Below are 13916 nucleotides of genomic sequence, written 5' to 3'. Positions count from 1 at the left end.
AAATTGTTAACAACGAAATATGAATCGATGCTTAAATGTGTGTCAGCTAAAGCTGAAATATACATGTCTGTAATTTCGTTTCTTTAGATAATTGAATCAACAGCAAATCATGAGGAAGAATAAACTAAAACTAAATGAAAGCATGAAAATACCCATCGTCTCCTTTGGAAAGATAGGGATATTGTTCCTTAATACGATACAAGCCCAAACAGTGCAGATATCAATACCACCGCTAAATTAGAGACCAAACACGTTGATGTCCCTACAGCATCTAGGACGCATGCGTCGTATGAGGTTTGGTCCAAGTGACTAAATTGACAAATAATATTAGTGTTACAAGCCTCATTGCACTCATCCAACATTTCGTCTTGAACATTGACAACGCGCCATTTCCAATATTTGTTAAATTCTGTGCTAGCTCCTGAAGCACTGATTCGGTCTACAAGCTTCTTAAACGAATGGGGTGATAGGTCATCTATAGCATAGTCCCTCGTAGCGTTGTATTCCTGTGCCCATATGGCTCTGCCCTGTGCGTTACTTGCAGGTAGATCCATGTAATACGTAATCATATTAAGATGGCGTCCTGTCTGTCTGTCGTACTGTACTAGTCTGATGGCCGGGTTATGGGGGGCCCCTGTTGACGTCGGTATCTTGTATCTCCAAGGGGTAACGGATGGAGCACAGAACAAGACAGCCACCGGGGTTCCTGTGAAATGAGACGATTAATACTTAAAGCTGACAATGCAAGTTAAACTTTACACCTCTTTCTTGGATACGGCACTATCATAACGAATAAATAGATGTCTCGGAAACGATTTAAAAAAAACCCAGAAATTCTCAAATATATCTTTCATAATCTAAAATTCATGCTTGTTAACTTGTATTGTCAGCTATTGAACTCATTACTATAAGTGAATTTTTCAAAAAAGTGTTAATTTGTTTCGAAACAGGGCTATAACAATACTGACCATAGGTTTTATTTATCAACAAAGAAACCAAAAACGTCTGTATTATTTCTTCTGTTTCCATGAAGCCCTTGCTACGCCACTTAATATAGCAATCACAGACACACGAACAAAACAGTTACAGATCAATGGATTTATATCGGCATGCATACATGTATTATTTAATAGGCGAACATCTCTGTATGTTTTGAATGTTTATGTAACCAGTTTGTATTATGTTGGACCGACGTTTTACTAATTTGATTTCAAGTTATATTTCATGCCAATTTAACCGTAACGATAATTCGCTTAAACGTTTGGTATTTGAACATGGACACGTAACTTGATGATTGAGCTTCGCAAAAGCATATGTCGGCCTATAAGAGAACCAAAATTTAGGGATCATATATTCCTGATTTTGAATAAAGCGCCTCCAATCACCGCCATGTATAGTACCTTCGGGTTTTGTCGGAATCCCGAATCGTATCACGTGACTGACGTCCACACGACCTGCACGTGGTGATCCAGGTAACTAGCGTAAACGCACACGTTTATGTTTACGTTTTCCTTATGGCTATTATGAGCAAATTGTGAAACATCTAATTCACACATTGTCGTAATTCAATATTGTGTGTATCAAATATTGTAATGTGCGAGTATTATTTTCTTTATAGATCAAATCTGCTGGAGTCGACCACATGTTTTATTTACAAAAAATTGTTGACATTTTCTCTTGGTTTCACAACTCTCGTGTTACTTGAGATTGTCGCGACGATGTTCGGAAAAGTTCGGAATGATTCGGCATCCTTCCTTCCCATTTTTTACGTGTACAAATACTTACTGTGCCGCAACTTAATAAAAAGTGGTAAAATTAGAAAGTTAACACCTCGGACAGATGGAGAAAAGTGTGTATAACACATAAGCAGTTTTCACTATGACAAAAAGAGCGAAAGTGATAGACCATACAACTCTAAATTAACATTTCTAACAATAACGATATGACATGGAGTAAGTCAACTTAATATACCGTTCCCGTTGTTGAAGTTGCATGCTAGTTTAATGAAGTCAGAAGAGTTTTCTCTCTTGGTCAATTATTTCGATTAATTTCTCGCTCAGTTCCTTATACGTGTACTTTAATTATACAGCACAGTTTTTCGAAGACATCGGAACGCATATCTCCTCATATCAACATATCTATCTCTAACACTCATGGAATCGATGCTTTTTTATTTTCATATTTTAGATTCGTTTAAATTTCTATAGTTTAGGAATGTCTTGATTTTGATTTTTAATACCTCAATATAATAAATCAAATGATAGGTTTAAGACTGTAGTTGTTTGGTTTTCAAGAACATACTAGTAAATATTTATTTAAGAGACATGCTGATAAGTTAGTGTTTGGTTTTCAAGTATTTTGTGATAATATTTCACGGGGAAGAGATGTCCATTATAATACTTCTTCTTAATTAACATATTAAAAAAAATAAATCGAGAGTGTTTACCAGATTTCGTGTAAAGTCGGAAATTATCCATATGCTCGTGTCCGAAATGAAGACCGATGATGACATCCGAGTATTTCAGTATGATCTCGTTCATCTTATCGTTGAAGTGTTGATACATCCAAGGTTTACTCATAGTATCCACGATTCCAGGCGGAACGTGGCCTGTTATAAGAACCTGGCGAATGGAAATGAAAGGAATTATTCACAAAACAAGCCGCTAATATCATCAATCAAATCCAGGTTTTTGAATCGTGCTTCACCAATTGAACAGAATTTCAATTATCAGTGATTATTGAAGTAAAGTGGTATGTGCATTTTAAATATTACTACACAATAAAGATAGATTTGAAATGTAGTATGATTTATTGTATTTTCATGGTTTACGTTTATTACGTTTCAGGCCAACATTGGTTAGTTGGTTGTTTTATTTACATGACATTAACAGCCAGTGTTATCAAGGTATGGCCACCACGAGATCAGACTACTTACCTTTTCGTTGTTGACAGTAGAGTTGGTTAGCAAGCTTTCCATCCAGGCGAACTGACCAGCGGGATCGGTCAGATTGCCGGTAATTTTATCAGATGTGTAGTATAAATTGGTGTTAAGAGCGAGGATACGAATCCCGTGGTTCGTCATTACACTGTAGTAACCACCTGTCATAAAATATTGATCAGATATTAAAATTCTAATTATATAGCTAAGTGTCCCATTAACAAAAATTTATCCCATACTTCACAGGGATATCCCGCGGTTGCAAGGGATTAGACAACTCTATCTTACACAAGGGGGTATAAGAAAGCTCACACGCACTAGACAATAACGTGACGTCATCAAAACATGCGGCGTAACTGCGCAGCGCATTGTAGATGACGTCATCAATTTTTACGCATAACGACATTCTTGCGATCATGGCGCGATGAAAAAGCTGGAAACCAAGTTGAATTTCATCACTTTTTCTACTAAGTATGGGAGAAAAAGAATCTTACATGGGTCTGTGAAGTGGACAGGGATATATCAACCCTCGTGAACAAAATTGGAAGTCAACCCTCGGCAAGCCTCGGGTTGACCGGCCAAAACCTTTCACTCGGGTTGAGATATCCCTGTCCACTTCACAGACCCATGTAAGATTCTATTTGTCCGGTATCATCAGATGAAACATAAATTAACGCTTCAATCAAATAAGAAAATGCTTGAGCTAAAAGACGAAGGATATATGGCGACAAAGATGATAAAAGAAACCAACAGAAGTTGTGAAGTCATCAGCGTCACTATGTGTATAGTTTATAATGTATGCAGTATATGTTTCTTCAACACTCGATATTATATCAGCCACAAATGTCAGTATAACCAGTGTGTTTTAACTAACAAGCTCCTGCACCTTAGACTGATCAAAGCATTATTAGATATTCTTGTTTGTGTGAAGACAACACTTAGATCCAACGTAAATAAATGTTTTATATTTCATTTTGAGATCGATTTTTACCCTGAATGTCACCAAGGAACAACAATTAAACCGAATGTATAGTGTGATTTATAGTGATAGCTTTACTTTATAAATGTAAATACCGCAATGCGCTGCATGTAGAAATATGTGTTAAATGGTTTGTACATCTGACAACATAGGCATGAGGGAAAAGGAGGGTGGACGAAATCGATGGACCAAGAAATGCACTACAAGTATGTTCCTGCCTGTCCACCCATACAGACTATAGTACTTTACTTTGTGTTAAGACGTACTTAGTTTATTTTAGTTAACTCAATCCTTCATTAATCTTCATTAACTTCCACCCAGGCTAATCAATTGGATAGTAGGACATATAAATTAATCATGCTTTGTATGGGTTATATGTTTGATTTACAATTTTTTTCCAAACTATTATACAAGTGGATAATGTTCCACTATCTTTTAGGAATACTTCCATCAGCAAATTTCGTCAGTAATATCACAAAATGCTGGTGCTTTTATTGGTGATAAAACTTAAGTCTACTGTACAATACACATTTCGTATAATATTATTATATGTACACATAAATAATTGCATTGTTCAATTATCCTGAGGTATATTAAATGTTCGTACTGATATATGAATAACCTATGCTATCCTTGTAAAAGATATTACCGTGACATTATGTAATGCTTTGAACAGAAGAAGTTGATTAAAAAATTCTGTGGAAATGACAAATGATGCTCAAAATGCATTTTATGTAATATATCAATATATAAAAACGGCATTTTTTAAATTCTTATTTCCTTCTACCATTAAGTGTTATGGGTAAACACATCTATAAGTATGGATTGATACTTCGTCCCAGCTTCCTTAAACGTCTTTAATCAAAATAAAAAGATAAAAGAGTTAGTCATCCTATATAATCAGGTAATGGAAATGTTTCTATTCTGATTTTGTTTTTACCTCGAAGAAAGTTTTTCTTTTCTTCTTCATCAGTAATCCACGTAACCCAATTGTCCAAAGTTCGGTTGTATAACTCGTTGTTGTTTGGAGGGAACTGTGCGTCTGGGAAGTAGTCATGGTTACCAAATGTTGCGTATATGGGGGTGGAATCAAATTCTTGGACGAGTAGTGTTGTGATGTTACTTAGAATCCCGTCATTGATATCAAGACTGAGATGTTCATCCGCAGTATGCAAGACGTTGTCACTGAATAAGAATAAAAATATTGTTCATCATCATCATCATCAACATCATCATCATACTCGTTGTCGTCATCACCACCCCCAACACCTCCATCATCATCATCATCATCATCATCATCATCATCGTTAATATCATCACCACCACCGTCATCATCGTCATCCTCATCATATCTTTTTTATCATCATCATCACCAACATCACCTCCATCATCATCATTATCATCATCATCACATCATCATCATCTCGTCATCATCACCATCATCATCACCATCTTTATCACCATCATCGTCAATACCACCATCTTATTCATTATGATCAAACATCATCATCATCATCATCATCATCATCATTATTATCAATATTATCAGCTCGATATAAGCGTTCTGATATGAGTCATATTCATAAGCTTCTAACAAGTTGATTTGTAAATGTATCGTGCCTTGAATTATTGTATTATTATCACGTATAGCTACCGTGTGTTTCCTTGGGATCGGAAAGTACTCTTGCAATTTAAGAAGAAATGTCGCATAAGATGTGCTTAGTCACGTCGTGTAGTTTGTCTTATTTCTTGAATCGTTATCCAGTGTAAATACACCACGGCCGTGTCTATATCCAAGTAAACATACGTTGAGCAGTATGATAAATTGTATTTGTCATATGGCTGTGTGTTTTGCTCGCTCCTGATTGGCTGAAACTACATTTTCCCGCCACAATTCAATACAAAATCACCAGAAAATTCCGAACTACGCATTGCGACGCCATCCCAGTTTGATATAAGATGCCTAAACCCCCAGGTGGTGGCCAAATATAGAAATATTGCATTGTGACGTCTTTTAAAATGGTGCCATAATCACTTCACAGGTTGATATAAGATTCCAATTGGTCCAAGTCGTACTCAAATAAAGCGAAAAGGGAATTTCCGTGACGTCAAATATTTATTATGACGTCATCATTCAGCGAGATGTGACGGAGAGCAGCAGGTTTACTGATATCAATGTGACCCTGCCAAAAAAGTGTGTGTACCTTTTTCAGATTTTTTTTTCAAATAAGTTAAATGTATTACGTGGTGTTTTCTTTATTTTATTGTTATCATCAGCCTTCATTTTTTCTTCAAAATTACACAGCAGGACTAATGAGTATCGGGGAAAGGGGCTTCTTAACATCATGGAGAGGAAATACATGTACATATACGTGTAGTCAAATGGTTTACACCATGTAAATGCCATATAATAAAACAGATATCGACCTGTTTTCATTTATCATCCCTTGAAAGTGATATAACCCTTGGCCATCGGCGTCGGGTAAATTTACTTTCGCGAGTTGATAAATCACCGTATCAACCTGAAAACAGGTCGATATTTGAATATTATCACACAATCCGCCCCTGATATCCAGTGATTGTTTTGCGTATATCATGAGTGTCATATAACCTGTAGCGATTTTCATTGGCTGGAAATTCATCGTGACTTCAGACAGAAAAAATAAAATGACGTCAGGAAAAAATGACGTGACGACAGGATTATGAAAACATCGGGAGAAAATGGCGACCTATACATTTATACGTGAAATTCTTTGTTAGGTAGGTATTTGTACGTATGTGATAACTAGAAATATGTCTGTTAGACATTAAGTGCTCGCTTACTTCTTCCTAACCTTAATTTCGAGTATGAAATCATCCTCGGCAACAGGTGTACATAGCACTTTTGCTCATTATCCTTGGGACTATTGCAAGAAAATGTTTTACGCCCTTGGTGTATTGTAATATATACTTTCCTTAACTTCATCAGAACTTCAAATGTCAAATTACTTTGAACTTTGTAAAGTGTGTTCTTTGCTACTAAGAAGTGTGTTTATTATCATATTGATAGTGACACGATTGACTTGTTTCGCTGTTTGAAATAGTCGTCCTCTAGAACACTGTCTAGTCTCTGTGCACGTGGTGACTTACCTGAGCCATGCTAGAACGCCTTTCTGTGGAACATTAGATCTAGAGCTCAGACACTCAAACTGATATTTTATAATGTGTTTTATTCTGTTTCTCTTACGCAAGGCTGTGTAATTTTATAAATATTTATTAGAACTGCAGCAAAACAGTCTGTGGTCACAGGGTGCAACGTACACCTAGGACCACATCACGGTGATTTGAAATAAATTAAATATGTGGCAGGTACTAAAAGTTATCCGTTTCGTCACTTTCTTTTATTGACTATATAAACCTGATTCACATTGCATTGTTCTGGAAGTTTCCAAAGTCGATCAGATGCTTAGAATATCATGAGCGATGCAAGAGTTTGTATGATACGCCGCTTGAAGTTTACACAAAACAAATGCGTTTAGCACTGTGTAATGCCACTGTTTTTAATTTATAGTAGATTATCGCTGACAAATATATCTTAATATATGTTTTTGAAAGGTTGGTGTCACTAAATCATGGTGAAATCTATTAAACGGTATAAGACACTGACTTCCGGTATCGCATGCGCAGTTGGAATCTGCGCATAGCGAATGTACACATACTTTACACCCGACAAGGAAAATAATAGTGTGAGTACGCTTGCACTAATAATAGTGCGAGCGCTGATTTTCGGATACGTTTTGACGTGAAATTCTTGGGCGTTTTTATTCATGTGATAAAAATTATCTTAAATTTGTTAACACACCGCATACATGGGAGGCCGTTCTTACATGACCATAGCTGTTAATAGGACGTTAATTAATCAAACAAACAAACAAACAAACAAAGTGTTCATTTCATATGAAAATTTATGAAACGCGTCTCGAAGTATTCATTTTTTGGTCGCCAAGGCTAGCAAAAAATAAAAGAACTTCTTACACTCGTTTCATAAAATCTCATATGTAATGAACACTCGTGTCAGATCCTATATTTATTTAATAGCTATAAACCCACATAGTTTATTCCGTACAGCTAGACTGACCTTGATGTACGTTATGATATGAGCAGATGACAAAATCTGTTTACTATTTAATACATTTGTACCTGTAATTATCTTCAATCGTTTGATTAAGTATAATAACACATTTTTGTCTTCAAGGCATCACCTGGACAATCTTAATTACAACGGTGACTACCCATTCCACCTGGACAGACACTAGAACACCGAAGACAAACAAACATGGTGAAGGTCTCAAATGCATCATGTTAAATGTATCATTGATAGTTAAAAATATATATAATTATATAAACATCACTACCGAATAGTAGAATATGAATTTACCCACTTATGGCGTAACATATGCTCAATTTGTTCAATATGCACGTTTGAGAAAAAAAATAAATTTGATCAGATGTGTGGTGATAAATGTAATACGTAAACGTTGATTCCGTTTTGTACATCATTTAATTTTCTGATTGGTGATAACGGCATTAATGATTTCAATAAAACCGAAATTTTAACCCACTCAAAAATTCCATATGCTTAATTTTTATCAATATGTCTAAGGGTTTAGAAAAAAAACGTAGTGTTTATACAACCACAATACTGTATAAATATTCTGATTGAATTGTGAGTCAATAAGATGACAGCTTTACATGAAAGGTCACATCATCGTATCAGTGTGTACGTTGGTACATTCTGATTAAAATACAAATCCTTACAACCACTCTGTTCAATAGAGCTTCCTATTATACGAAGTGATAATAAGATCAGCATTTCAATGAGATTGGTGTTGGTATCAAATAGGGGAGACTAACAGGAACTATTGTATTGAAATAGGGCAGGGCTGAATAAGCAAGTAAGCTTTAATATATATGTTACAATTAATGTTAAAAGATGCTTCAATGCCGACAGAGCATAAACGATACTCATTATTTGAACAATAATTAGTGTTAATCGGGTATATATATATATCTAATTAACACAAAAAATAATATAAAATAATTCATCAAGCTTTTGGTGCACGCGCAGTCATTGGTTATTTTCAATGGTGGTAATAGTGTAAATTAAGTAAATTTATAACCGAAGAAAAATACTAATTCGTCTGCTGTTTTTGATAGAGAGAAAAAAACATTTGTCAGCGGTGAAGCATCGTTAAATGACATTAATGAAAAAACATGAAAATTCACCATACCCAGTCCACAAAATGAAATCAACCTCAGCCTTAAAGTTTTTCATGGCTTTAACGCTTGACTGAACAAGCTGCCAGGGGGCGTCGCACCAATAATCTCCAAATTTTCCATGATTGGTGACGTCATCATTACAGGAAAAATCAAGATCGGCGTAGGAGAAGTCATAATGAAAATCGGTCACGTGCCAAAACCAACCTGTAAATAGATATAATAAAGAAATTTACCGCAAATTAATACCCGTAACTGCCAGTATGCAATGTTCCTTCTTAATGGGACTTACTCGAAACCTTACAAAGTTTTTTTATCTTTGAATCTCGAAGCCCTCCTTAATGCATTAGCAGCATTATTCCGTAACCAAGCTCGCCGAGTGTTAAATACGTTCTTTATTCATAATACATGTAATATAGCTACATATTCATCAAGATAGCTAGGCAATAATATACCATACCAGATGAAACCCCTAAAACAGCAACTAACCTAACAGGCAGAATCACATAGCCACATATATCCAAATATTCAAATTTCAAAACGCAAAGTTAAATGTTTTTATACTGGACATATTTGTGAAAAGATTTGATGTTAATATAAATTACTTGATTAATTACTGGCACCTGCTCCTCGATTCTTAATATGCTAACAAAAAAATCACGGTATCGTATTATGAAATTATTTTCAGTGATAACATTGCAAAAATTGTTAATGTACTCGTTGTCATAAGAAAATGGGTAGTCATTCTATCACAGTCTGAATTTACACTAAATATAGGGAGGACGTTCTCAAACTGTTAAACAGATCAAGAATGGCCTAAGTGGAATTCATGTCTGGGTCATATTATACACATCACATACAGAGCCGCCTCAGATATCTGGTATAGTACAACCTACCTACCTATAATGTCTAAATGACGTTTCTATACCTTTCTGAACAGTAATATATAACAATATAAAATGTTTTAATACAGTTTTGGTAATTCTACTTTGTAAGCTTCGTCGAAAGCCTTTGTAAGGCAAAAGGTCTTTCCGTACAATTGCACAAAGCTGCACACAGTTGTCAGGTAATATCATACTAACTTTCATACATACTTACCATATATGTTTAAATTTAAGTTTTATTGGTTTTTGTCCATATGTCTATCACACTACAAGATGTCACCAACATGCTGCCACGTTGGAAATATGAATCTATCCATGTAACAGATACCATAAGGTGGTATGAAGTCATATACAGCTGTATATACTATGAACAACTGTGTTGCTTGGTGTCTTCGGCGGCATGCTTCAGTGATATAGCACTATAAAAAGGGCAACAGTTCCACTATACAAGAAGACACAACATGAATATACCGCAGTCTCCTTAAACACGCACCTCGCACAACATACACGCAACACATCGCATACATGGGAGGCCGTCCTTACATGACCATAGCTGTTAATAGGACGTTAATTAATCAAACAAACAAACAAACAAGAAGGGAAATAATGCATCCTAGAACGGGGTTTGGATCATTCTATATAGTATAATAACATTCCCTCTGTTTCGTACAAGGGGACGTTCATGCAAGGTCACGATTTACACTGGAACCTGCATATTGTTGTTGGTCAATAGGTGGATGAAACAAGCATTCATTGATGTATAACACTTTTGATCTGGTGACTATATTGTGTAAAAACCTACACCACAAAACAGAAATACGTATAAGGATTACAGTAAACTTGTGAGCTAATTTACATACCTTCGTCTGCCACACAGAACGTCCACGGAGTCACAAACAACAGACAGACGACAACACATCGTGTCCTGTTCTTTACATCCATGTTTTACCTGGATTGGGAGATATCTGGTGACGTCACTGTATAAATATAGTCCATGGCAGGCCCATCATTTTATACATAGTCGAGCTGATTGGAAACTCTGATAAGATTAACACCCAAACACCGAAAGAATGTATTGTTCAGACAGTATACACCTGCGGGTATACACTTGCGGTGTATCATCGCTAATAGTATACACTCTAAGGAACTGTTCTGTGTATCTTTGTACTGGCTTTTCCGTGAAAGATTTTAAATGTGTATATATAAACATAGGCATACTCTAAATAAAATAGAGAGATGTGCTGCTGTGTTTTGTTTACTATTGAGCTCTACATTGATTTTATCATTAAATTCAGTTTTATCTTCTTTTTACATTAACGACTGTATCCGTGGGCTTGTTTTCTATAGATAATGACCATATGTGTGCACGGAATCGGAAAACTGAACTGATATTAGCACGACTAAGCCATATATGTTATAAAATATACGAGCGACAAACTGTGAAACATTATTTATCACCTGGGTAGTATTCAAACTATTTGTAAGCTAGACTACAAGATACGGAAGTTCTGAAAATAAGATGAAATGTGTCCAAATTATGTTGTTGTGGTTCGAGAATATTTTTTTTTTGGTTCGAGAATTTCTTGAACATGGCCATGGGTTTAGTCTTGTCGTCTAACAAGGAGGATAAATACAATGTATATAATATATTTCACATAGATGCAAGTCATTACACATATCGACAAATTACATTTTCCGTACACAATGTCGGTATTATCCCCATGCTACAAATCTGAGACGATTAGCATTTTATACTTGTTTCTGAAAAAAATCGTACTTCTTTGCTATATATCAATTCCAAAATATTTTAATCTTTAATCTTTGCCCTACGAAAATAGCAAATTGGTCTTTCTTGCTTATAATTAACAAGACGGCATTATTGTTAGCAAGAAAATATGACACTTGTTGGTTTTCTGATAATAATTTTATTGAACATGCAAAAAATATTTTATCTTAAATCTTTGCTCCTACCAAACTGAAATCGATGGTTCTTTTTTTTGCTTATATGATAAACAAGACGGCATTATTGTTAGCAAGAAAATAAACACTGTGCCTTTCTACTTATAATTTCTTGAATTCTCAGAATCTCACCCAAATGAAGTCATTACACATATCAAAAACTACACAATGTCATTTCCCCATGCTAAAATTTTTAAAATCGTACTTCATTATAGCCGTTTCTACGAAAATAGCAAATTCAGTTGAATTACCATCGTTTGAAAACTACGGTTGTTGGTCGCACTACATAGATTTTCGCTACATTTGTAATGTGATCAGTGTAGCGTAGCGTATAGTGCGAATAACCAAGAATCTTCGACGATAGAGAAATGATAAAATCCGTCGATTTCGATTTAAAACTTTCATTGTCTTTCTTTAATTTACTAACCTATTTGAAGCTCAATAGCATAACGAGCGTAGATTACAATGTACATGTACACCGCCCGTATTATTTAATGAAATTGTTTATCAAAAATATGAAGCTATGCTTACACGTATTTCAGTTAAATCTTAAATCTGTACTTGGTTTTCTTTTGATAATTAAATGAAAAACAAATCATGAAGAAGAATAAACTAAACGAAAGCATGGAAATACCCATCGTCTCCTTTGGAAAGATGGGGACAATTTTACCTAATACGATGCAAGCTATATAAATATAAAAATGCTCTACATATAGAGATAGTGTTTATCTTAGTTGATTCTGTACTTCATTAAGCTTCGTTAACTTCCTAGCTTTTCAATTAAATATGTTTTATTGTATGTATTATATTTTAATTTACATTTGAAACAATAGATCTTTAATTCCAAACAAGTACCCATGTCAAGTGAATAATGTACCACTATCATTTTGGATATACTTACAGCAACAAAAAACACAAGTAATATTACAAAATACTGTTGCTATCATCTGTGATAAAATTAGTGTCTACTAAGATACACTGATATTGATGATAATTAGAAATACATTCCGTATAATATCATATATATATATATTATTTCATTGTTCAATTATCGTGCGGTATACTAAATGTACTAAAATTGAAATATAAATCTGTGCTATCCTTGTCAAAGATATGGACCGTGACAACATTATGAAATGCTTTGAAGATAAGAAAATGATAAATAAAAACTGTAAAAATGAGAAATGATGCTCAAAATGCATTTATATAAACATTGTATATTTATGATGGTTTTAAAAAACCTCATCAGTAAAAATACACCACGACTGTGTCTATATCTAAGTCAACATACGATGAACTGTATGATGAATTATATTTATTTGATATATATAGACTGACATATTTAATTCCGTACAGCTAGACTGACTCTTTACTACAAGGCGATTTAGAAATCCCTTTAACGACCTTGATGTACGTTACTGATGGGAATATCTGTTTACTTTTAATTACCTGTCGTTATATTTGTTCTTTTATCATAAGTATTACAGAGTTAGCTCCCTTGTGGGTAGGTATCGATTGTTACGTCATTATTATGTGAGCGCAATTCACTGTTATTTCTTCGAAAACTATGATGTTACGCTAGTAAACACATGACGTCACAATTAATACCTACCCACAAGGGCATATTACTCTGTAATATAAATATTCAGTATAATAACATTTGTGTCTTCAAGGCATCACTTGGACAATCCCATTGATAACAATGACTACCAATTCCACCTGGACAGACAACGACAGCTATACAGACGAGTAATATATTAAATGTATAACTGCTAGTTTACATTTCACATGATCATATAAACACAGCAACCCTATAATAAAGCAGAATATAGCAAAGGACCATCAACATAGACAGTAAGAAACGCTTGATCCATTAAATGTAAAAGTCATGCAAATTTTA

At 34.7% G+C, this 13916-nt stretch overlaps 1 protein-coding gene across 1 annotated transcript; it reads right to left on the bottom strand.

Moving 5' to 3' along the window:
• Positions 1 to 31: 31 nt before the first annotated feature.
• LOC138317367 (acid sphingomyelinase-like phosphodiesterase 3b) lies at positions 32 to 11140 on the bottom strand. The gene is made up of 6 exons (XM_069258979.1): positions 10918 to 11140; positions 9188 to 9380; positions 4858 to 5102; positions 2936 to 3099; positions 2447 to 2621; positions 32 to 706 (listed from the first exon to the last, which is right to left on the bottom strand). The coding sequence occupies exons 1-6, from the start codon at positions 10997 to 10999 to the stop codon at positions 189 to 191; spliced, it is 1377 nt and encodes a 458-aa protein (XP_069115080.1). The 5' UTR covers positions 11000 to 11140; the 3' UTR covers positions 32 to 188.
• Between the last annotated feature and the right edge of the window lie 2776 nt (positions 11141 to 13916).

This window comes from Argopecten irradians, chromosome 3, assembly GCF_041381155.1.
Source record: "Argopecten irradians isolate NY chromosome 3, Ai_NY, whole genome shotgun sequence".
NCBI lineage: Eukaryota > Metazoa > Mollusca > Bivalvia > Pectinida > Pectinidae > Argopecten > Argopecten irradians.
This window is presented reverse-complemented; position numbering and strand designations above follow the sequence as displayed.

Excerpts from the sequence above, each read along its gene's own strand:
- LOC138317367 (XM_069258979.1), bottom strand. The coding sequence starts at position 10,999 with ATGGATGTAAAGAACAGGACACGATGTGTTGTCGTCTGTCTGTTGTTT. Across the intron at positions 9,381-10,917 it reads GTTCTGTGTGGCAGACGAAG|GTTGGTTTTGGCACGTGACC; the intron begins GTATGTAAATTA and ends ATCTATTTACAG. Across the intron at positions 707-2,446 it reads CCGACTTTACACGAAATCTG|GAACCCCGGTGGCTGTCTTG; the intron begins GTAAACACTCTC and ends CTCATTTCACAG.